The sequence below is a fragment of the Cyprinus carpio genome, chromosome B18 (genome assembly GCF_018340385.1).
Source record: "Cyprinus carpio isolate SPL01 chromosome B18, ASM1834038v1, whole genome shotgun sequence".
In the NCBI taxonomy this organism is placed as follows: Eukaryota; Metazoa; Chordata; class Actinopteri; order Cypriniformes; family Cyprinidae; genus Cyprinus; species Cyprinus carpio.
In genome coordinates, this window is record NC_056614.1 from 12,840,335 (window position 1) to 12,867,214 (window position 26,880).

Here is a 26,880-nt window from a genome sequence, read left to right on the forward strand (position 1 = left end):
TTACGACATAATCCTCTCTAACTGAAAGACCATATAGAACATGGGCATCAATAACAGAGTTAATCGTGAGCGATTGTTCACATCCGCCTCATTATGAGCCGTGTTTATTTAGTCCCTGTGAGCTTGTCTGAATGTCTTTAGCAAAGCGTGGGCAGCTAGTGAAAGTAAGCCAAAATTTTGAGGTCAGGTGATATATATATATAGGCCTATATATATACATATATATATATATATATATATATATATCACCTGATATATATATATATATATATATATATATATATATATATATATATATATATATATATATATATATATATATATATATAAACAGTATATATATATAAAAAAAAAATAGTGTGAGTTTGAAAGTTTCTATTTGGTTTGACAGTTAGTGGAAAGATGAAAAATGGCGTCGGACAGAGCGGTCAGAATGACTAAATAAAATATTTTTATTAATAATTTTGAATTTATGACTAAATTTATACCCAGAAATAAGCATTGTGGTAATTAATAAATATTTTCTTAGTTAGGCTATCTCTTAAACTCACCTGACTGACTGGAGCGAGGTTGCTCGGTACAATAGGCTATTACTGTCTGTCAAAACCGTGTTATAAAAAATTTAAAACATTAAATAAAACGAAGTAAAACTGATATATATATATATATATATATATATATATATATATATATATATATATATATATATATATATATATATAATCATTACATTATTGTTTAATCTACTTTGTAATGGATAATATGTGCAAGCAATGAGCAATTTGACCATGCTGTGCTTTTTTATAGAAGGGTGTCGTTTAACTAGATTATTCAGTGAGTAAAACATATCTGGTAAGAAATTGGCATTAATGTGTTCATTTAGAATGACAATCCACAGCTGAGAACTGGAACTGTGAAACTGAGGTGGTGGCTTACAGTGCCATCTAGTGGTGAAAGTGTTATTTCACACACATACGCACGCGCACACACACGTTTACCTAGCTTTCTAAATGGGGACATCACATAGACTTCTATTGTTTTAATATACAGATAGTTATACACTTTTTAACCTAAACCCACCCCTACCCCTACCTCTACCCTTTTTACAATTTCAAAACTTTGTTTATTTTATTTTATACCAGTTTTATAAACGAGGAAGTCCCCAAATGGAGGTTTTTGTCAGGTTTTGCTCACTTTTGGGTACAAATTTGTCCCCAAAATGTGGTTAAGTAGGTACACGCACGCACACACACACATATAGGCTATAGTTATAACAGATGTTCATTTTGTAGAATTTAAATTCCCCGGTGAATATATTTCAGATTTATATATATATATATATATATATATATATATATATATATATATATATATATATATATATATATATATATATATATATATATATATATATATATATGTCCCAAAATATTCAACAGTGACTGTTGTGGTAGCGAAGCGATACGTTTGCTAATAACAGACAAATTATCTATATATAAGCAGCAAGACTAATTTACATCAAGTATCAATCCAGGTGGCCAAGCTACTGAAGCTACTCGTACATTAGCATACGTCTCAAGTTTCTACGCCTCCCAGGGGCAGTAAAGTTGAGAGGGTGGGAATAGGATGGGTTGTGCTGCTGCTCCAAACCTTTCTAAAGTTCAGAAACTTTAGCACAGCCTGTGACAGTATCGCATCTGATCCTCTCTGCTGATTTGAAGAGATGTCTGAGTTAGGCCCCATTGACAATCCGGTGAAGTTCAAAGATCAAGACTATGACGCCCTGCTGCAGAAGTGCCTCAAAACTGCTGCTCTGTTCTCTGACACGGTGTTTGCAGCGAACCAAAGCTCCCTCGGTATTCCAGTGGATCCTGATCCTAAAAAGGGAGTGAAGTGGCTGCGCCCAAAGGTAACTTAATTTAAACAAAAGTTAGGTTAATTACTACTATGACAATAGTCTTTTTTTATTATCAGCATAATTAAGGTACAAATGGATTGTTTTTTCCCAGAAAGAATATGTTTAGCCTTGATTTTACAGCAAATTTAATTTGTAACAATGTATAATAACATTTATCAACAGTCATTTTGACAATATTTGACAATAAGTTAAAAGAAACATCAGAAAGTGAAGTAGAAAGCAAGCATTTTCATTGAACACCGGTGAAGTCATTTAAGGTGATGTAAGGTAAAATGACTTTACATTGAACTGAAGGGGGAAAAATCAAGCCACTAAAATTAAAAACCTTAAATGTATATGGTGAAATCCTAATTACAACCTGCATTGTACTTTTCCACCACTTTTTGATGATTCTTTTTTGATTTAATTACAGTTGAAGAATATCACTAGAAAACACTGAAGCAAGTAAAATTACATTAAACAGAAAATGAAACTGGAGGAAAACAAAAAATATATAGCCTAAGCCTATACATTAACACAAAAAGGATTTTCTCAAAATCAGTCAATAATTGAGATATGTTTTTAATTTGTTTAATAATATTCAAAAATGAAGATCCTGTCATAATTGACTCACCCTCATGCCATTCCAAACCTGTATGAATTTCTCTCGGATGCTGAACACAAAAGAAGATATTTTGAAGAATGTTGGCAACTAAACAGTTTTGGTTCCAAGTGAATGGGAACTGAAACAGTTTAGATATTCTTCCAAATATCCTCTTTTGTGTTCCACAGAAGACAGAAATGCATACAGATTTAGAATGACAAGAGGGCGAGTAAATGATGAAAGAATTTTAATTTTCTTGGTGATATATTCCTTTAAGACAGACCGACCCTGAACCTGTATAGTTCTTGCATGTGTTTTCAGATGTCCTCATCAGCTCATCACATGTACTTGCAAATTGTTTTTGGCTCACACCCATCTTGCTTCCCCACCTCTCCCCCTCTTCAGGAAATCACAAGTAATGCTGTCTTTGTTGAGGGCACCATGGGCACCACCGATATCTGCCAGGGCCAGCTGGGTGAGTGTACACCCGTGTTAGTGCACGGTTGTTCATATTTTATGCCAGGATAATGGGATAACGCCTTACTGCACTTCTCAGTAACCAAATCACCCGAAAGCACCCTCAAGGCATGAGCGCTATCAGTGAAATATCCGTCTTTGGCAACGCTCCCACTCTTCCTCTCCTTATCATGCAGATGCCCTCCCCCCCATCCTCTTCCACCCAGATCTTCCTCATCATGCTTAATGTACTATCCCAATTCTGCCCCTGTAGCCTCGAGACACTGCGCTGATCTCAGAGCCTCCTGCAGAGCCTCTGCTGAGAGATCCAACATGGAGCCGCTGCAGGCCACTCACATCAAAAACATGACAAATGAACTAGAGACAGGGAGGGATGAAAGCAGAGGGAAGAAAGAGCGAGTGAAAGGATGGATTGGCATCATCTGTACACCCCTCCCTCTCCCGCCCCCCATTTCCACCCACATTTTTGTGCACAGCGGGTATTGTTTTATTGTTTTGCCTTACCCCTCTCGCTTCCTTTCTACATATGGCGTTGATTTGGTGTTGATGGAAAGTGTTTTCTTTGACGTGGAGTGTTGGCGAGATATTCAGCGTTTACATGCGCAGCTGTATTCTATAGTTAAGTGTTTCCCAACCTTTTTTTGTCTTACATACCCACAAAAAGTCCCATGAGAAAGGGTAAAGTACCCCTTTATCAACACCAGACCAGAAATGTGCACCTTTTCTACTCATATCAACGAGGTATAAAGTAAAATCATAATTCAATAAAAGTCAATGAAATGTGAAATGTCTTTGTTACAGAAATAAATGTATTTCATTTAATTTCTTTATTCATTTCTGTTTCGAACAATTAAAAATACAAAAGAAAAAAAAAAATACAAATGAGTACCAATAAAAAAACAAAACAAAAAAAAACAAAAAAACAAATCATTTTTTTCTTTTCCCCTTTCTTTTACATATATTCAACCTGTTTGAAATAAAAAAGGGTAGGTAGAAGCCCTAAGCTTTTTAATTCTTACCTTCAAGTAATAATTAATAATAAGTAATAAATATCAGCCATAATAAATCAGACTTTTTGAATAATACAGAAATACTACTCCAAATTACATCCTATTTTATCTATCTATTAAGATAAAGAAGAAAAACAGAAACAAAATCAAGCAGCATTAACAACGTTGAAATTCACACTCTCACCCCCCACTTCTGTATTTATCAAAAATAAATCTTTTATACCTTCTTTTAAATTGCAACATATTAACACTTTCTTTGATATATCTGTTTAATCTATTCCATGATATCACCCCACAAATCGAAATACACATACTTTTGAGTTTTGTCTCATATTTAAAGCCCCTCTCAAATTATAAAACCCCTGTCTATCTGTGAATAATTGTTGTATATTTCTAGGCAGCTGTTTATTTTTTGCTTTATAAACTATTTGTGCAGTTTTAAAATCTACCAGATCATTAAACTTTAAAGTATGAGATTTAAATGACAATAAATTAGTATGCTCATAATATTCTACTTTATTTACTATCCTAATTGCTAATTTAAATATGGCAATACAAGTGGACTATACAGAATATAAAGTGCTTTCTCATTCAATACATGCCTTGCTTTCACAATTACTCCAATACTCTGTGCTACTTTTGCTCTCGCATGTTTAATGTGGGGTTTCCAACAGATTTTGTAATCAAGAATCACCCCTAGAAATTTATTTTCATATACTCTTTCTATTTAAACATTATTAATCATTATTTTTTCTTGTGTATCAGTTTTACAGTTTCAAAACAGCATAAATTTAGTTTTTATCTAAATTTATCGATAATTTATTTGCACAGAAAATATTAGTATCATCAGCAAAAATCACAAATTTTTTAGAGATTTGTCACCCTACATATGTCATTTATATACAATATAAATAAAATTGGACCCAATATCGACCCCTGTGGGACTCCACATGTGATATCTAAACACTCTGATCTATGTTCCCCAATTTGTACAAATTGCACTTTAAATCCAATAAAAAAATAAATGAATGCCGAATGAGTTCAGTGTTTGAACCTGGACCACAAAACCAGTAATAAGTGTCAATTTTTTTTAAATTGAGATGTATACATCATATCTTATGAATAAATAAGCTTTCCACTGATGTATGATTTGTTAGGATAGGACAATATTTGGCCGAGATACAAATTTTTTTAAATCTGTAATCTAATATATTGAGAAAATCGCCTTCAAAGTTGTCCAAATGAAGTCCTTAGCAATGCATATTACTAATCAAAAATTAAGTTTTGATATTTACTGTAGGTAATTAACAAAATATCTTTATGGAACATGATCTTAATTAATATCCTAATGATCTTTGGCATAAAAGAAAAATCCATAATTTTGACCCATATAATGTATTGTTGGCTATTGCTACAAATAGAACAGTGCGACTTATGACTGGTTTTGTGCTCCAGAATCACATTTACCATGCATTTTGATGCATGCACCATAGCAAAACCTGTGTCTGTCAGAATCTAAATAACCCCTAAAAGGTGCAGTATATATACCAAAAAAAATAAATAAATAATCATTACTAATATCAAATACATCAATGAAAAAAATAAGATACAATAATTTCTTTCTCTCTTTTTTTTCTAAATATTTATTTCATTTTCAGTTTTTTCATTTACAGTTTTTTTGTTCCCCAAGTAACATATAAAATATATAAACATTTACATATTTGGCAGATGCTTTTATCCAAAGCATATTACATAGTAAAATTTATTTTCTCAGAAATTAGTCCAACTCACTTATTAACCAACCTTTGTAAATTTTGAAAATGGCTTCTATTACAATTAAGATGTCATCCACACCAAAATGGAAACGGATTTTGGAAATGACCTTTAAATGCTGCACCATCCTCTGAATCTGCACAAAAGCGCTTTAATTTTAATTAATACAAGGAATACAAGGAATGCTGAAACGCACACAAACATGTTCGTCTCAGAGACCTTCCATCTCAAGTATTTAAACAAAATGCATTCTGTATGACTGGCCGCCCAACACGTTTTTGCATTCCACACTGCTGCTTTTCCTTTTTATATATATATATATATATATATATATATATATATATATATATATTTTTTTAATTTTTTTTTTTTTTTATGTAAACATAAACATTTAACTATTGCGTTCCCATCTTTCGCAGAGTTAGAACTTTATGACTGGACTAATGCAGACTTGTTACATCATACAAATATTCTTGTGCTTTGTTCACATAAAGCATCAAAACAGTAATTTACTGGTAATGCCACAACTTCTCATTCCAACAAACTGCAAAAACTGATTTACCAGTATTTCTCAAAAGGTCCTGTCCACACATGATCTTTAAATGGTAATTTATAATTAATTTTCCGGAAAGGGCTGACTCCCTTTTTGTATCCCTCAAGGATACAATGCAATTTAAGGGGTATCCCTAGATACTTGAGTGGAAATACCAAACAATATCTTTATCATGGCAACATCTGGCTGTCATTTATTGCGAAATCCAACATTTCTGACTTTTCTGAGTTGTAAAACGCACATGCAAAGAACTGTGGGCCTCTTGCATCAAAGCAGGCAGATCTTTGCTTAAATCATGAAGTGTGCATTTGCCACTCAGGATTTGGATGGCCTCTCTAAATAATATATGAACGTCGCAACGCATCACTAAATAATCTACACAGCACATGTAAATAATCTAATTTGAATGGAAATCTGCCCAATAATGCCTCATTCTTAGCACTTCAAGCAGAAATTTTAATTATTTGTTTTCAAGTGGCTTTCCACATCAACATATCCAGCCCGTTTGCTTGCGGTTTGAAGATTAATTGGACGCACTCCATTGTAGAGCTCTTTTTGGTGTCATTCCTATGGGAGCTGCTGTGTTAAGTATGTTTTTTATGAAGTGTTCCATTTCTGTTTCCCCCACACGGGGCAAACGAACAGCTGTTACCTGTTACAGGGGAATGTCACTGTGCGGGAGACAGACCGCACGTCTCCTGCTTCTTCAAAGCTGGAATTTCCACTTTGCATTTGAGGCTGTGGTCATATGTCATAAATATTGGTGTAATTGATGTGTTGTGTAACACAGCCTGTCCCTGTGTCTTGCTATAGGTAACTGCTGGCTGTTGGCGGCCCTGTCCTGTCTTACCATGCACCCGCAACTGTTTGTGAAAGTGGTTCCATCTGGACAAAGCCTGAGTGAATCCTATGCTGGCATCTTTCGTTTTAGGGTAAGGGGGAACAGGAAACCTAGATTAAAAACAACAGTTACAAGACAATTTATGAGGTTATTCTTTAGAAGTAATACAATACGTCATGTTTTTCATCCACAATTGCTATTCAATCTTAAATTCAACTGAAATTAGTAAATAAAGGATGCATAGGGAAAGCATAAAAGAATTCATAAATTTAACATAAAGGGGTCTATTTTTATAGTCCAAGTGGGGGTCTGTGAGTGAGTCGAATCCATCCAGAATTTATAACCTTGTTTGAATGTCTTCTGTGTAATTATGTGTCTGGATTTACCTCTAGCTGGAGATGTAATACGTCGAAGGGAATGCTAATTAGAATCAGTCTTCTTTGACCTTACCATCCCTAACAGCTGAGGCTTTTTCCAGAAACAGCTCACGTCATCTTCCTTTTGTCCCGATGACATGTACATCTGCATGCCCCTCCCCCTTTAAACACGCACCACATTGGCAAAATGATCATAATTCAGTTGACTGTTTTTCATTCACAGAGAAGGAACATTGCATTTCTGTTTGTTCCCGTGTTGTGTATTTGTTGCAGAACCCTTCAAAATCAGCTTTACCCTCTAGCTACTATTCACTTGGTCCACTAATGATCTGATTAGAACCATGCTGGTCAATTAAATCCAAAGTTTGGAATGACCACACCTCTTAAAATGATCCTATGCTTGCAAACTCTCATGTATCAGTGCTTGCCCACACAGTTTCCACAATTACTGATAAGAAAAAATCAGATAAGACCAGAATAGTCTTTATTTTGTCCACCCCTCAGGAATCCTGTCGGCCTTGTAATTAAGCAGGAACCACTAGAGAGAGAGACACACACTTAAAAAAGAAAGCTGTGTTTATAGTGGTAGCCTGAAAAAAAAGAGGCCCACTGTGAGGCTCAAGGCAACATGAAAGTAAACCGATTTACTGAAAGAAGTGAAGGTGGGTGGAGTTTGTTCATCTTATCCTGTCAATCACATCACAAGTATATACAGAGGGCAAATTACAGGGGGGGTTTGGGGGGAATCTCACCTAGTGTTTTGATAGTGGCTAACGGTGACAAAAGACAAATTGTGTTCGTAAAATTACTGACAGTTATTACTGAATGAACTATCCTTTTAAATGAGTTCTATCACCTTCCTCTTCTCAATTACAGGCTTTTTTCGTATATAATGAGCCCTTTCTAAATATGTGGTATATATGATAAATAAACTACACATTTCACTCGCCTGTTCCTCAGGGTTTATTTTTCTGAAGCACAAAGTGATGAATGAACCACTGCGTGTGTAATTATTGCTGCAGTGCTATTTGTTTCAAAGAGTTCACCTTGACAAAGCATGCAATAAAACAAGCCACCACAGCTCTCGTGGCTTATGTGCTGTTGTGTGCGTGGTTGTAAACTGAGGGTAAACTTGTGAGATAACAGCACAGTTAATTAAACAATCAAAACATATTAGCACTGCAGAGCTCTTATGGAAAGTTGCTCAGCGTTATGTAATTGTTATGGCGTTCTCATCATATTATTACCTTCTGCCTGATATAGTATTACATTCAGAGGCAAAACAGCTATGCACAACATGACTTGACCTGATCCAGGAGGGTTAGAGAGGACAGGAAAGAAAGAAGACACATCAAAAACTGAGTGACAGGAGAGAAATGAGAAGACTGTTTGGTGGACGATTCCTGAAATGTTTAGACTTGTTAATGTAGCCCAAGGACATGGACACAGACACATGGAGCTACCTGCAGGCCAACAGGTCCATACCTGCCTGTCTAACATCACGTAGTCTTTCAACTTCACATTTAAGGGGTCATTCATACAGTTTTTATTACTTTAATAATATATATGAACGTGTTTTACACCAAAACAGTCAGCATTTAGTTTTCCATAACTATTTTCCACCGTTTTTGCTGCTGTACCTTTTAAGTGCACTATCATTCAGAAGTTTGGGTAAATATTAGATTTAGATTAGATTAGATTCAACTTTATTGTCACTGCACATGTAAGGTACAAGGCAACGAAATGCAGTTAGCATCTAACCAGAAGTGCAATAAGCAGTAAGTACAGAATATACAAGGTCTACAATATGTACAATAACTATACAGATAAGTATTATGGACAAAATTTACAGATTTTAAATACTATCAGCATGATATACAGATAGGTGTACTATGAACATACTATACAGATGAAATATGTGAAGTGTATGTACATGTTATTGTATATGTATTGTATTGTTTGTTTTGTTTTTTGAAAGAAATTAATACTTTTATTCAGCAAGTATGAATTAAATTAATGAAAAGTGGACATTTATAATGTTACAAAAGAATTTTATTTTAAATGAATGCTGTTCTGTTGAACTTTCTATCCATCAAACAATCAAAAAGAATTGTATATACAGTGTCAAGGTTCTCGCAAATATTTTATGCAGCATAACTGTTTTCAACATTAATAAAAAAAATGATTCTTGAGCAGCAAATCAGCATATTAAAATGATTTCTGAAGGATCATCTGACACTAAGACAGGAGTAATGACAGGAGTAAAGACAGGAGTAATGACTGATAAAAATTTAGTATGCTATTAAAAGAATAAACTACATTTTTAAATACTGCATTAGAAAACTGTTATATTAAATGTTAATATTTACTGCATTTCTGGTCTAATTAACAACTTTGGTGGGCATAAGAGACATTTAAAAAATAATAAAATTAAATAAAATATATTTAAAAAAAGACTATTACAAAAAAAAGTCTTACCATTTTTCCCCCCTTTTTTAATTTTTAATTGATTAATTTTTTTTATTTTTATTTATTTTTTTATTAAATATTTTCATACGATGTACATTAAGTATTGACCCCTTTTAAACAGAGGAAATGTACTGGTCAAAATCGTGACAGATACAGAACAGTAAAACAGCCCACTTTTTGGGGTACATCAACACCCAAAAGTGCTTGTATAGAGCAAATGTAACCCTGTTCTCTCTCTGTCTCTTTGTATGTGTGTGTGTGTGGTGCAGTTCTGGCAGTATGGTGAGTGGGTGGAGGTGGTAGTGGATGACAGGCTGCCTGTGAGAGAGGGCCGTCTGCTTTTCAGCTACTCTCGCACCACCAACGAGTTCTGGAGCGCCCTGGTGGAGAAAGCTTATGCCAAGTCAGTTCCAGCATATGTGTCCTTGACTGTGTGGGCGTGTGACTGTTCATTAGTGACACCCCTCACGTGAAGGCCAATGTTCATTTGTGTTAATTAAGTATTGATATTTTTGGAAAAAACATCCAGTTGTGAAAAATAATCAAATGCATTTCATAGATGTAGAATAATTCATGTGAAATCAATCTAACCAATAGAAGCCACTTAGTAATATTTTTTATATGTGTGTGTCTGTCTGTTCTCAAAGGTTGATTGGTTCTTATGGCAGTCTGAAAGGGGGAATTATCTCAGAAGGAATGGAGGATTTTACGGGGGGCATTGCCTACTCCCTCCCCGTGTCTTCTCGGCCCCCACGCATGCTCTGGAGGGCCATCACTGCTGCCCTGGCTAGGAGCAGCCTGCTTAGCTGCTTCATACATGTATGGACACATATTCACACAGACACAGTGACACAGGAACACTACAGTTTAAATGTTTGGGCAAGTTCTGTGATTACACCCTAGATGGCTGATGGGTCCCTAAAGCATACTCATGATATTCACAGCGTCAAACTATTCATGTTGCATACGCAGCTAATGAGCTTACTGCTTTATATTTAAATCACTGGTTAGCATTCACTAGAGCAGTTGGTAGTACACTTTCAGAGTTCCTCTGAAACCCTCCACCTCCCCAGCTCCACCTGTATAGATCTGCTAAGGGTTATTATACAGTATATGCTACTAAAATAAACATTTTAATGCAAGGATGCATTCAATTAATTAAAAGTGATATTACAGACGTATAGAATATGACAAAAGATTTCTATTTCACATAAATGTTGAAATGTTTGAACTTACTCTATGTTTGAACTCTATTCACCACTGTTTCCACAAAAATATTTTTTGCAGCACAACTTTTTTAAACATTGTATATCAGCAGTGGTTTCCGAATTATCATGTAACACTGAAGACTGGAGTAATGGCTGTTAAAAATATAAGAATAAATTTAATTATGGAATAAGTAATGCTGTAAAATTTATTACAATAGAAAATAGTTAGGTTAAATTATAGTAATATTCCACAATATTGTTTTTACTGCTTTTTTGATCAAACATATGTGCCCTTGCTGAACATAAAAGACATATACAATATAAAATATACATGACTGTATACATAATAAACACGCATATCTTTTGTTTTGTGCACAGGCTGCGAGTGTCAAGGAGATTGGCACTGTGACATCAGAGGGTCTTGTCAAAGGTCATGCATATGCCATCACTGATACAGATAAGGTATGAATATAACACGCACATTTACATGATTTCAAAAACATGAACAATGGAGGAGGGGGGGGTACTTTATTTTACAGTATTCTTTACTACAGTCAGTTATGCATAATTACATGCAACTTATCCTAAACTAAAACACTATTCCTGATCTTAACCCTACAGTAAGTAGTACATCTTCTTAATTAATATTACTCAGTACTTAAATGTTTAATTACACTTAATAACTACACTACACAATAAATACACTTATACTACATGTATAATTACACTTACAGGGATACTTTAAAATAAAGTGGAACTTTTTTTTGGATTGTGATTTATTTGTTTATTTTTAAATTTGGGCCGAATTATGACCTGGACATTTGATAGACAGTGAATGATTCATCTAATTAGTGATTTTTAATAGCTTTTGGCAAACATCTCTGCGTGTTAGTGCCCTTGAGAGACTAAAATACACCCCATATGTTCTCACATGCTCTGTTTGTGTGTGTGTGTGTGTGTGTGTGTGTGTGTGTGTGTGTGTGTGTGTGTGTGTGTGTGTGTCTAGGTCCAGAGAGTGTCTGAAGAGGTCTTACTGCTGAGGCTGCGTAACCCCTGGGGCTTTGTTGAGTACTGTGGACCCTGGAGTGACAAGTGAGAAAGACTTTAGCAGCTCACTTCTTACCAGAGCTGCATCTTAGGGCTGCTAAAGACTGCACATTTGTGTTTGTGTGTGTGCAGGTGTAAAGACTGGGATGTTATAGATAATGCTCAGAAGGCCAGACTTGCGTTGGCAAAAGTTGAAGATGGAGAATTCTGGTAGGTAAATGTACACTGTACACAATTTTTCCAGACACATTTCCATAACTCACACAATCACAATTTTATCTTGGGACATGCACAGAAACTTAATATTTGTAGAATCATTTTATGTCAGACAAATAGTGAAAATAAAGTGGCTCTGCAGCACGCTAAAAATAGAAACAGGCTGGTCGTCAACTGGTGCTTCCAGTGTAGACAGAGCCATTGATTTTATCATGGGAATGATCTCCTCACACACACACACATCTCTATCTCTATCTCTATCTCTGTCTCTCGCTTTTGTTGAGCACATGCCAAACAGGAATCAATTAAATGCCAAGAATTATATAACACTGCAAACACTACTACTAATAATAACTGCCACTGCAGTCAGCGCATCCCTTAATAGGCCATTTAGTTAAAGTGATAGTAATGAAAATTCTGTCATTTAAATGATGACAACATTTTAATTTTGGGTTGAACTATCCTTTTAAATCTGCCTTCAGATTAAACTTCATAAGCGTTTATGTTTTTTTAGGATTGGAATAGAAGACTTTTGTCGGCTGTTTAATACAGTGGAAATGTGCAGTGTGAATCCGGACTCTATGTCAGGGGAGGCAGGTGATGACACGGGCACCCCGTCCTGGACATTGAGCTCACATCAAGGCACCTGGGTCCCAATGTGCTCTGCAGGGGGCAGCCGACGATACCCCAGTAATTGCATGTTTGTTAACAAATATGTCTGCTAAATGCTGCTTATTATTAGTTAATGAGGTAGTTGTTAAGTTTAGGTATTGGGTAGAATTAAGGATGTAGAATATGGTCATGCAGAATGAGGCATTAATATGTGCTTTATAAGTACTAATAAACAGGCAAATATGCTAGTAATATGCATGCTAATAAGCAACTAGTAAATAGTGAGAATTGGCCCCTATACTAAAGTGTTTGTTTGTATATTATTTATATAATATAATTTTTAGCATTATTTATTTGCTCTAAAAATATTTTTACAGTGTAACTACTTCCTCTGCTTCCTTAACATGCTTCCTAGTCACTTATTCCTCTTATTCAATCCTGTAGGATCTTTTTGGAAAAATCCTCAGTTCCAGATGGTTCTGTCTGAGAAAGATGTGGACGATTATGATTATGGAGAGGATGAAGATGTGGAGGAAGAAGATGGAGAAGACGATGTTGTGGTGGCTCCTGTGAGCAAGACTGAGAAACAGCGCGAGAAAAAGAAGAAGTGCACGGTACTGGTGGAGCTTCTCCAGAAATACCGCAGACAAAAAGATCAAGTCAACTTTCTCTACATTGCATTTCACATCTACAAGGTGAGAGACAGAGCCAAATATTACATATTATATTAAACTGAGTGGTGCAGTTTAAGCCAGGTCTAAAATATGTCTGGAGTGTCACAGTAATGTATTTTCATACTTTATGATGCAGAGCCATTAAATGAATCATTTGTGGTGTATAGAGTGATGCATATGACATAATCTTATAAAATCTATATAATAATTAATTAAAATAATAATACAAATGAGACTGATGACTGGAGTAATGTCTGCTGAAAATTCAGCTTTACCATCATAGGATTAAATTACAATTTGAAATATATTGAAACAGAAAACAGATTTATATGCAATTATATTGTAATAATACTTCACAGTATTATTTTTTTTACTGTATAACTGATTGAATAAATGCAGCCTTAAGAGCATAAGAGACGTCTTACAAAGACATTTTAAAAAAATCTATACACTGTACATACTGTGTGTGTGTGTGTGTGTGTGTGTGTGTGTGTGTGTGTGTGTGTGTGTGTGTGTGTGTGTGTGTGTGTGTCGTGTATATATTTGGGGAATATTATATAGGCACATACAAATACTGTCACATATGTTGTGTTTTGTGTGAAGGCTAATAATATAAATATTTTAATAATAAAATCCTAATTATTTAATAATTAAATATTAAACATTATACATTTTAATGTGGGAGGGACAAAGAAAAAATTAGCTAAATTTATATCTTTGTAAATTTAGCTTTTTTTATTTGTTTAATGCATATTTAAAAAGTTTTTTTCTCTCTCTCTCTTGTCTTACTGTACCTCTTCATTCTCTTTTTCAGGTTCCCCTTGAGGTAAGCAACTGAATGAATATCAGCTAGCAGCATTAAAATACACACCTTTGAAATACATACACATGCACACACTTTCACATTTTTCTACCTTTAGCTGCAGGACAAACCAGGATCTCTGGACCAGCAGTTCTTCTCCAACAACAGTCCAGTTGCTCGCTCTGGAAAGTACCGTAGCATTAGGAGCGTGTGGCGGAAGGTGCACCTAGAGCCTGGCAGTTATGTCCTCCTAGCCTCCACCTACAGGCCCAACCTGCAGGGGGAGTTCTTTCTCCGTGTTTACACCAAAACCGGCAACATACAGGGGTACAAAGAATGAAAAACATCTAGTTTCTATCAGTTCTTTGTTGTGATTGTGGCACAGTGCTGTTTGCAGTATGTCTGTGCAGCGGTTAACCATAAAACAGTTTCAAATCTGCTTTACAGGTTCCAGGATTTCCCCTGCACCAACAACTACTCTGTGGTAAGACATCTACTGACTGAAATGAGACAGAAAAACAACTGTCTGTGTGTGTAAATATGATGATATTAAATATTTATGTTGCTCTCTTTATGTACATATGTGTTTGTAATTCCACAGATGGTAATGTCAAAGCCAGTCCTACCAGAGGATCAGTTTAGAGTGCAGAAGTGGTTTGATGAAAAAGCTGGATCAGTAAGTCACATTCTAGAGTGGAAAAGATTTGTGGGCATCTGATGAATCACTGAAGAAAGCAAACATCTCTACATATGTCTTTATGTTTTTCACTTTCCAGGATGACAGAGTGAATGCTGTGCAGTTCATGAACCTGGTGAACTCAGGTCTGGATGTACACATTTAGCACAAGCTGTCACCACAGTGATTGTTCACAATAGTTAAACAAACATACTTAATGTACCACAAATGGCCACAAGGTGGAAGTATTATGTAGCTTCACTTACTATAAAGTTAAGCTAGTGTGATGAATTCCAGCAGTGTTGCTATACATTCATCTAATTGTACTCATGCAGAAGGAAAACCTTAAAAACCTTAAAAAGTAAATAAATACTAGTACTGTATAAAAATATGGTTATATAATACAATGATTTACACTCACAACATTAACCTCCATATCAGTGGCCTAAATTTTATATTTACTTGGAATGGGTCACCATGTGATAATACATGACCCACTAATACATTAGATTCATACTAACTATAGTTCAAATCTATTACTTTATTTACTGAAATATCGCTCGAGACTTACTGATATAAAATTATAATTAAACTTTATTTTGAGTACTACTTGTGCACAATGCACATTTCTTAATATTAAGCCTAAAATGTTTTTTAATGTCACTTTTGATGAGGATTGTGTGATCTCTGAATAATATTGTTTTTTAAATGCAAGATATTTAAAGTGTACTTCAAATATACTTGCAATAGTTCCACTTTAGCATAATCAAATATACTTCAGTATATCTTTAGTTGGACTACTTCTGCACAATTAAAGTGCATTAAATACAAAATTAGTTGTTTCAGTTTTGCAAACTTTAAGTGTACCAGTTTAGCATACCTAAAGTAAAATTGCAGGGTATTTATATTAAGTACATAAATATGTAAAAGTATTTGTAGTAAACTTAACATTAAATAAATGTGTTTCAAATTCAGTTTAGTATATTTATTTTTCACTATTGAGGTTTCACGTGTTTGTGTTTTGTGTTTTAGTGTTGGAAAAAGACTATGAACTTCCACTGGAGACCTGCAGACAACTCATCTTTGGGGAAGACGTATCCTTCTTCCACGTAGTGATATTTTTAAGAAATTTATATTTTTATTCAGCAAGGATGCCTTAAATTGATCAAAAGTGACAGTAAAGACTTTTAAATTGTATAAAAAAAACCTCAAATACATGATGTTCTAACTTTTTATTTAACAAATTATTCAGCAGAAGATGCATTACAGTTTCCAAAAAATGTTAAGCAGCACAGCTGTTTTTAACATTAATAATAAAAAAGTTTCCTGAGCAGCAAATCAGCATATATAAACGATTTCTGAAAGATCATGTGACACTGAAAAATTTAGTAATTGCCATCACAAGAATAAATTACATTTTAACATATATTAAAGATAGAAAGCAGGTATTTTAAATTGTAACATTACATCACAATATTACACTTTTACTGTATTTTTTTATCAAATTAGAGGGATACTCCACCCCAAAATGAAAATTTTGCCATTAATCACTTACCCCATGTCGTTCCAAACCCCGTAAAAGTTACTTTCGTCTTCAGAACACAATTTAAGATATTCTGGATGAAAATTGGGAGGCCTGTTACTGGCCCATAGACTGTCAAGTAAATAACAGTGTCAAGGTCCATAAAAGATATGAAAGTCGTTGCCAGAATACTCCATCTGCCATCAGACGTGCAATCTGGTTATATGAAGCAACGGGAACACTTTTTGTAAGAGAAGAAAATGCTGTGTATGCTCTTCTGTATGAGCCGCACCACAAGGATGCGCTGTTTTCTTTCAAATCAAAGCTAAATACACGTAGAAACAGTGCATCCTTGTGGTGCGGCTGATACAGAAGAGCATCCGCAACATACAGTGATATGGAGAGACACAGAGGAGACTGTTGATAAAGAAATTGTTGAATAAAGTTGTTATTTTTGTTTTCTTCGCTTACAAAAAGTGTTCCCGTCGCTTCTTATAACCCAGATTGCATGTCTGATGGCAGATGGAGTATTCTGACGACGACTTTCATACCTTTTATCGACCTTGACACTGTTATTTACTCTGCAGTCTATCGGACAGTCACAGGCCTCCCGGTTTTCATCCAAAATATCTTAAATTGTGTTCCAAAGACGAACAGAGCTTTTACGGCTTTGAAACAACATGGGGGTAAGTGATTTATGACAACATTTTCATTTTGGGGTGGAGTACCCTTTAAACAGCACCATACTATTTTACTTAAGTGTATATTTTCCTTCCATTGTTTGTTGATATTCTTAACGGTTGTGTGTAGACTGGTGGCAGAGGCCGTCTGAGCAGAGCTCAAGCAGAGAAGCTGCTCCCCTCCCTACGCAATCTGCAGGTATCTTAGTTCTCATGCGTGAAAAGGTCACTCTCAGCTTTGGCACAGTGTTAGAAAGAGCAGTGAGGACACTGAGCTGTGACAATTATCAGGTTGTGTTAGGTTACATGGAGCTCGTCTTGCACAGACCAAAAGACCTTGAAATGTTGTTGCTGTTGTTGTTTATTCTGTTTATGAACTCATTTGCCTTAGTGCTCTGTGCCAGTGTCGTATCAGAGCTGGCTTCCTTTCAAGAAAACATGGAGAAATTACTGCTTGATATTACAGTTCATAATTCTTTTTCTCCGCAGTCTATCTTTTTCCAGTTTGATGAGGATTCATCAGGAACCATGAGTCCGTTTGAACTCAGTTTGGCTCTGAATGCTGCAGGTGATCACATATATACGCTGTGTTAATATCCAAAGAGACAGTTACAATCTCTACACTCCTCTGCAGCACTCATGTTCCCTCCCCCTCCTTCTGTGTCTGTTTCTGCCCTCAGGTGTGGAGTGTGACAATGTTGTGGTTCAGTTGTTGTGGGAGAGGTTTGGCGCTGGTGAACAATACCTGCCTTTCAATGGCTTTGTGTCTTGTGTTGCCAGACTGCAGGTGCTCTTTGGTAAGTCCATGACCAGAGTGTTCTTCCTATCCATTTTGCAACACAGAAGTAAGCTTTTTTCTGTGAATGTGCGAGACTTCTGATTCATTAGCCACTATAGGTGCTAAATAACTAGAAGAATAACCAAGTACCCAGGTGAAAAAAACATTACACTCAGTGCTCTATTTTCACAAACTAATTTTGTACTTAATATACTAAAAATTATTACTCAAGTGTACTCAACTGTGCTATTTTGGGACACCATGAATATGAACTAAATGCGCTTTTAACATACTATCTCTGTATTTAAAAAATTAATTTAGTCACCACTTGTAGTACACTTGAGTGTAATTGTGTATGAAAGATGGGTTCAAGTGTACTACAAGTTATAATAATTATATTATAAAAATTAAAATAATAACTAATTATAATTTTTATATCCGTAATGTATCAGTCTTGAGTGATATGTCAGTAAATATGTTAATAGATTTGAACTATAATTGGTTTGATATGTATGTATTTTATGTATTTTAATTTTTTATTGTTTATATGTGTGTGTGTGTTTTTTTGTGTGTGTGTGTTTTTTTTTGTGTTTTTTTTTTTTTTTGATTTTGTGAGCCTGGACCACAAAACCAGTCATAAGGGTCAATTTTATGAAACTGAGATTCATGTCATCTGAAAGCTGAATTAGTTTTCCATTGATGTATGTTTTGTTATGATAGGACAATTTTTGGCTGAGATTTGAAAATCTGGAATCTAAGGGTGCAAAAAAATCTAAATATTGAGAAAATTGCCTTTAAAGTTGTCCAAATGAAGTTCTTAGCAATGCATGCTACTAATCAAATATTATGTTTTGATGTATTTATGGTAGGACTTTTTACTAAATTTCTTCATAAAACATGATCTTTGCATAATATCCTAATGATTTTTGTCTTAAAAGAAAAATTTATAATTTTGACCCATACAATGTATTTTTTGGCTATTGCTACAAATATACCCATGTGATACTTTGACTTATAACTGTTTTTTTGCTTCAGGGTCATATATATATATATATATATATATATATATATATATATACATATATATATATATATACACACACACACTCGGTGTTCACTTCATTGGGTACACCTGCTTAAAGGGATAGTTCATCCAAAAATGAAAATTCTGTGAGCCTTGAACATGGTAGTTCTGTTGCTGTCTATGGAGGGTCAGAAAGCTCTCGGATTTCATCAAAAATATCTTAATTTGTGTTCCGAAGATGAGCGAAGGTCTTATGGGTTTGGAACGACATGAGGAGCAGTAATTAATGACAGAATTTTCATTTTTGGGTGAACTATCCCTACATCCAAACAGCCAATTGTGCAGCAGCAATTCAGTGAGCATTCACATTTAAATAACATTCAGTTCTCATTCAAACCAACAATCGGAATGAGGAAGAAACACAATCTAAGTGACTTTGACCATAAATTGATTGTTACTGCGAGACAGAATGGTTTTAATTTCTCAGAATCTGCTGATCTCTGAATGAATGTGCACATCAGTCTATAGAGAATGGTGTAAAAAGCACAAAAACATCCAGTGAGTGGACAAAAATCCCTTGTTATTCAGAAATGTCAGAGGGGAATGACCTGAAAGGTTCAAATGGAGAGGAAGGTGGCAGTAACTGAAATAACCAGGTGTTACAGCAGCGCTGTGCAGAAGAGCTCCTCTAAACACACAGCATGTCAGATGTGGCAGTGGATGTGCTACAGCTGCAGCAGACCATGGGTTCCACTCCTGTCAGCCAAAAATAGGACACTGAGGCTACAGTGGGCACAAACTCCTGAAAACTTGTCAGTAGAAGACTAAAGAGTCCATTCCTTCTGTAACTTGCAGATAAAGGGGTCAGAGTTTCTCGTAGACAGTGTGAATCTATCCTGCTGTCAAGTGGGAGGTCCAGGTCTAGAATCTCTGAGCATCTTGTTGAACATTAAGACATTGTGAGGAAAATAACACACAGAATTTAAAATTATAAAGCAATAGTTTACTCAAAAATTAAAATTAGATGAGTTTGGTTCTTTATTGGAGAAATTTAGGATTGCATTTACTCTGAAGTGAAAGGGTGCCGTCAGAATGAGAGTCCAAACAGCTGATAAAAACATCACAATAATCCACAAGTAATCCACACAGTTCCAGTCCATCACTTAATGTCTTTATCAAGTAAATAGCTTGTGTTTGTGTTTGTGAAAAAACAAAAACATCAAGACATTTTTTTAAACTTCAAACCATTGCTTCCTGCTAAAATATGAGACCACATCTATAACATTGTTTTCTCCTGCAAAAAAGTTGGTCTGAATCAGGGAAGAAATATGCACAGGTCAAGCACCATTTATTAGTGAAAACCATATAAACTAGTTTAAACAAATATTTAGGAAGATTTGATGTAAGAAGACAACAGGGTCTTTCACTGGAGAAAGTGTTACTATGGATTACAGACTATGGATTATGAATTAGTATTATGAATTATGGATTTTGGCAATAACCAAGCAATGGTTTAAAGTTAAAATGCTTTAATGAAGAATTTGTTTCTCACAAACACGGTGCTATTCACTTGACGTTAACTGACTGTGTGATGTCAGTTGTTTGGACTCTCATTCTGACGGCACCATTCAATGCCGAGGATCCATTGGTCAACAAGTGATGTAATGCTAAATTTCTCCAAATTTCTTCAGACTAGGAAACATCTAAACAAGTAAATTTCCAGCACATTTTCATTTTTGGGTGAACTGTTCCCTTAAGCACTGGAATGCCACTCTTTATATCACACAGATAAAGAATCACATACATCTCTTTGTATCAATTCAGAAAGAGTTAGAGAAAAAAAATCATCTGTTAATGCACAAACACTACTCATGCTATAAATTACGTTTCCTGTATTACTCATTATTAGAAAGGTGTACCTTTTAAAGTGTCCACTGATTATATGTGCCTATTTTGTTATTTATTATTTTTGTTAGATTGTATTTATGTTATGCCCATTTACATGTGGTTATCACTATCTGATTCTAGTGTGAAGGTAAATATAATTGTGTAGCACTGCATCTCATCATGCTGTTTATTGGCATGAATCGCTGTTGAGATGTTCATGACGTCATTAGCATAGATATGAGAGTCTGTAAACATGTTAATTGGAAGGAGTCAGCTTGTTGATTGTTTCTCCTCAGATCTTTTTGAGTCGGAGACCAGCCCAGAGGTGAAGGACAAGGGCATCAACGCTGTAAGATCTTGTTTGTCAGAATCTGCTCATTTCTTTCTCTCTCTTCCACAACCATCTCTGAACACCCTCTGACTAATGTTAAAATGATTAACGCTTATTAAAAATATCACTGCGTGTCCAGCTGTAGTCAAGAGAAATTTGATATAAATGTCCTCTATTAAGGTGCTGTAAATTGATCAAAAGTGATGATAAAGACATTTATAATGTAACAAAAGATTTCTATTTCAGATAAATGCTGTTCTTTTGAACTTTATTTTCATCAAGAAACCTAAAAAAAATTCTATTCAGCTGTTTTTAAAATAATAATAAATATTTTTCGAGCAGCAAATCAGAATATTACAATGAATTCTGAAGGATCATGTGACTGGAGTAATGATGCTAAAAATTCAGCTTTGAAATCAAAGGATTAAATTACATTTTAAAATACATTCAGATAGAAAACTGTCTTTAAATAGAACAAATATTTCAAAATTGTACTGTTTTTGCTGTACTTTGGTTCAAATAAATGCAGGCTTGGTGAACAGAGGAGACTTCTTTAAAAAATCTTACTGTTCAAAAACCTTTGACTAGTAGTGTATATTAATAAAATTAAGATAAATCATAAATAATTAGCTAAAAAAAAAAAATACCACAAAAATAGCTATTTCAGTTTCCTCAATACCTAGAAATGGTTTGAATTGTGACATTTAAAGGGATATTTTGACCAAAAATGAAAATTCTGTCATCATTTACTCACTCTCATGTCATTTCAAAGTTCTTTTATTTTTGGAACACAAAAGACAATATTTTGAAAACTGTTTTGTGCATGGAAGTTAGTGGTCACCGAAATGGTTTGATTAGCAACATTTTTCAAAATATTGTTTATTTTCAACAGAAGAAATACATAAAGTCATGCACATTTGGATCAACATAAGTGTAAATAAATGACAAAATTTAGATTTTTGGAAAAACTGTCCCTTTACTTGTATCTATACAATACATGTATAAAATAAGCATATATTTATTAATAATGTGCACAGCACGTTTCCTAAGTCATTTCTCTGGTCTTTGTGCAGTGGCTGCTCAAGCTGTTGGCTGTGTGAGCCTGTCCAGATCCGACACCTCAGCGGGACAGACCTGCTAGGCCAAGACTACTCTGACGTCATCCACCTGGGCCTACGTCTCCTACATCTCCTCCTCTTCTATCTCATTTGTGATCTGCGGACCTTTGCCCTGCAGTTGCATCCACCCACTCACCGCTCCATCAGTTGGGGTCTATGACCATGTAGGTCATTACCGCCTGGATACAAAACAGACTTTTGCATTTCATCCCCCTCGCCCCACCCTAACACAATGTGTTTGTGTGTGTGTGTTTGCATTCGGGATAATATTTTACTAGAAATATTTTACTTGTAAATTAACCTTCTGTCATCATTTACTCACTCTCATATCACTCCAAACCCATATGCTTTTATTTCTTCAGTGGAGCACAAAAGAAGATATTTAGCAGGATGTCCAAGCTGCTCTTTTACCATACGCAATGAAAGTGAATGGAGACCAGGAACAATTGTGATCACCATTCACTTTCATTATTAGAGAAGCTTGGACATTCTTCTAAATATCTCCTTTTATGTTATAAAGAAACAAGAAAGTCATATGCATTTGTAATGAAGGTAAATGATGAGCAGGTGACCAATCTATATTTCAAAAGAATTCTAGCACATTTATCCATTTCATTAGCAAAGCTGTCAGTTAATGTTAATTTAGTGTGATTTAGCACCAGCAAATATTTATATGTGATTAATCAAAATATCATGCAATTAACTGGATTGAAATTTTGAGTCACTGATGGCTCTAATTATTAGTGAGGCTGTTTTTATATATGTTGAACATTCGTATCTGCTTTCATATGCTTTTAGAAGTCGAGCAGAGCTAATGCATTTAAAGCAGGAGCTGGTTATTATGCTCATGCTTGTAACAAGCAGTCTAATTGCATATTTTTTTCAATCATACAGCATGAGTCGTACTTCCTCCTCTACTTTTTCCCCTCTTAGGAACATTTATGTATCTCTGCTTAATGACTTCAAAAGTTGAGAGCATTTTATGCTTCCAAATATAAAACCACAATCATAATCTTTCATCACGGGGCATTTCTATATTAAATTTTTTCTGTGCGTATACCTACACCTCCACACACACACACATTGTTCAGGAGCGAGATAGTAGCTGTGGGTATTAAAAGCGATGTCTCAGCAGCCCTGCACGCACCGGCTCTATTCTTATCACTCTGACGCCACGCACAGCGTCATCACGCCATCGCTCCCTCCTCCGCTACGCTCTCCCTGCATCCCTCCCTCCAGCTCTCTCTAGTAACTGTCTCATTCTCACAATCTGCTTCCTCCTCCTCGCGTACCTCGCGTATGCTTGCTCACACACACACACTCACAGGCTCGTACGCTCTTGTTCTCTCTCCCGCTGCTCCTATTAATAGAAACCTTTGCACACACAATGCATCCTCCCTGCCATAAGGTGACCGAACAGAGGTTGCCCCCAGCAACAGTCCAAGCGCCTCTGGAAAGGGCTAGAAAAAGCAGGCACGCATGTCCGTCATTGCTCTCTCAATAACTTCCTCTACCATAATTTTCCCGGTTACATCTTGTACTTTTTATGCTGTAACCCTTAGTGTATTCACTTCCCTAAAAGCTGCTCTTGACTTATCCCTGTCTGCCTGTCTTGCTCTGTTGTCTGTGAAGCGAGCCAGAATAATTTTCCAAAAATACCAGGATAAATCCATTCCCATTCATCTCACCAGAAGTATGCGATTTGAAGTCTGCCATCTTTACTCACGGGCACCCAGTACGGCTGCTTGTTCTTTGGACCAATCACTTGAGCCGCAATTGCCATGTGACTAATCACTCTTGATTTAATTGGCTGATGGCGACACAAGAACGCTCACAGTCCCAAATCCTTGGAAGTTGGCATTACAGTCAGCAGAGAAAACTATGTCTGTTTTACGCTTATAAGAGCCTTCCGGAAAAACATTACCTATAGTGAAATAATGGGGATATACACACTAGGGATGTGCATGTCCATAACTGAGGCCGATGCGATACACATCTCGATGCATAGCCAACGATAAAATACATTAAAGGTGCTGTATGTAGGATTGACACTGTGTGGTTGAACTAGGTATTGCAGTCCAAATTCAAAATATCGGAAAGGTTTTTTTTCACCCGGCCCCTCCTCCTCAGACTTGACACATGCAGGTTGCCATATTGATGACACCAACAGGAACAAGTGCACTTGACGATGAATGAAATGAAATACGCTGTATTTTCTGCCACCTGGTAACCCCAGTTGCCGAAATACAATTGGGTAAACAAGCAGTGGGCGGGTTTCACAAACCAAAACAAAGACCGGCATTCCGGCCCGGAACGCACATTTTCAAAGGAGAATAACTGACTGTAGCATTGTTTTTCAGATAAACAATTATGTTAACTTAGCATGTTTCTTAAATATCTCCAAACATATTATGCTATTTTTATGCTTTAGTAGAGACAAAATCTTACATACAGCACCTTTAAAGATACAGTAACTGATGCGATGAGATATGATTCACCCCTATTACGATGCATTGTGAACTGATTTCGATTTGATTCAATACAATGTGACTCAATGCAATATGAAGCAATGGGGGAAAAAATATGATGCTATGCAATTTAATATGGTACGCTTTTATTTCTTTGGTCCAGACAGAGAGCAAATCATAAATTAAGTGCCTTCTGGCTTCTAATGAATTGTGTTGTTATACGTCATATTCATGTAGCAGCAGAGGTGATGAGAGAATGTGCTTGAGAAACAGTTTAGAGAGGAGAAATCAATCTACATAAAAAATATTGGTCACAAATTATTGGTCACTTTCTAAATAATAAAAGTATAGCACTACTATCTACTAATAATTATATATAAATAAAATGTTTTTTACCAATGCAAGTGTGTTCGAAATTATGCATTGCAATACAAATGCCAATTTGTATCCGATGCATACTTTTTTAAATCGATGCATCGCATTGCTAACTTTTATGCTGATGCACCGATGTGAATAAGTGAATCTTGCATCCCTAATACACCTAATTTTTAAAAGGCCGTCAATGAAGAAAGATGCTTTTTGGGTCCAGATAGTATATAACTATTTCACATTTCCTAAGGTCTTAGAAGCAGAAGTCATTATTTTTGGATAAATATAGTTGCAAATGAAAACTACAACAAATCTAATTTTTGCTTTCCCATTTGCTCCAATAGCAAAAGAAGAAGAAAAAAAAAACAATGATAGCATTTCAACAACTTTGCCAAACAGGAAAAACAAATATTAAGGGTTCACTTATGTTGGTCACAAGAGAAAAATGATGTCAAATTTGCTGTCACTCCCTCAACCGAACAGTTTTCTGTAATTTGGCATTTTATTGCCAAGGTAATAAAACACAGAGTATAGTATTATAAAACATGGAAATATAAACAAAAAAATAGCTAGATTTATGATGCTAATAACTGTGGAAATGCGTCATCACAGTTTGCATAAAGGATTCGTAGTTACAAGGCATCACATTCTTGCATTTAAATAATATATATATTTAATCCACCAATATAAAAAAAAATCAACTTTACAATTACATCTGGTACACTAGAAATCAAATAAAACCCATGAAAGGTCACTTATCCTTAAAGTAAGAATAATAATACTGAATTTCCACACTTTAAAACCACAAAATGCATGCCTTGCCACCAAATACATACCATTCCAAAGCAGTCATAATGTTTTATCAGTGATTTGGCTTAAAATAGAAGTATTAAGTATCCAAAAAACAGAAGGTTAGTGTTTTCCTGTGGATAGAATGAAAGTGTCTGCCAAAAACACAGCAGACCAAGGTTATTCACACAGACACAGTATAGCTTCCTTACAAATATTGAACTTGGCTTAAAAATAGCTGAGACATATTCATTTGCTTGTTGTTATTTAGTTGGAAATTCATTTTTGTGATTGATTATTATTAGTAATATAATAATAATAATATTATGTAGAATAATTAATAAGCATAAAAAAAGCTTCTCTTTGAGATGTGAAATCTGTCTCTGACGCAGTGACTGATGTTTTGAACCTTTTAATGCTTTGTGCGCGCCACTGATTTGGTTGGAAAGAGCTGAGTATTTATTAAAAAGTTTGCCCACCTGAATGCATACAAGCCAAGATGACAGATGGCCAGAAATATCAAAAATGTGTGGAGTTTCCATTCTGAGAAACGCAGACTAAAATAACCAAAGAATTAGAATGGGGTTTCTGGCAGAGAGAACATTTACTTTGACTGAATCTAATTACTAAGGAGGAAACAGGCACAGCAGCTTGCCGAACATGTGTTTGTGTGACATC

At 35.2% G+C, this 26,880-nt stretch overlaps 1 protein-coding gene across 1 annotated transcript; it reads left to right on the top strand.

Annotated features, from left to right (window-relative positions):
• Positions 1 to 1,588: 1,588 nt before the first annotated feature.
• On the top strand, positions 1,589 to 25,762 carry capn12 (calpain 12). Its single transcript, XM_042743891.1, has 21 exons — positions 1,589 to 1,909; positions 2,907 to 2,976; positions 7,128 to 7,246; positions 10,271 to 10,404; positions 10,649 to 10,820; positions 11,588 to 11,671; positions 12,216 to 12,301; positions 12,389 to 12,466; positions 12,987 to 13,162; positions 13,529 to 13,779; positions 14,573 to 14,584; positions 14,679 to 14,887; positions 15,008 to 15,044; positions 15,162 to 15,236; positions 15,337 to 15,382; positions 16,269 to 16,330; positions 17,569 to 17,637; positions 17,928 to 18,006; positions 18,119 to 18,235; positions 21,424 to 21,476; positions 22,532 to 25,762. The coding sequence occupies exons 1-21, from the start codon at positions 1,724 to 1,726 to the stop codon at positions 22,556 to 22,558; spliced, it is 2,142 nt and encodes a 713-aa protein (XP_042599825.1). The 5' UTR covers positions 1,589 to 1,723; the 3' UTR covers positions 22,559 to 25,762.
• Positions 25,763 to 26,880: the final 1,118 nt, after the last annotated feature.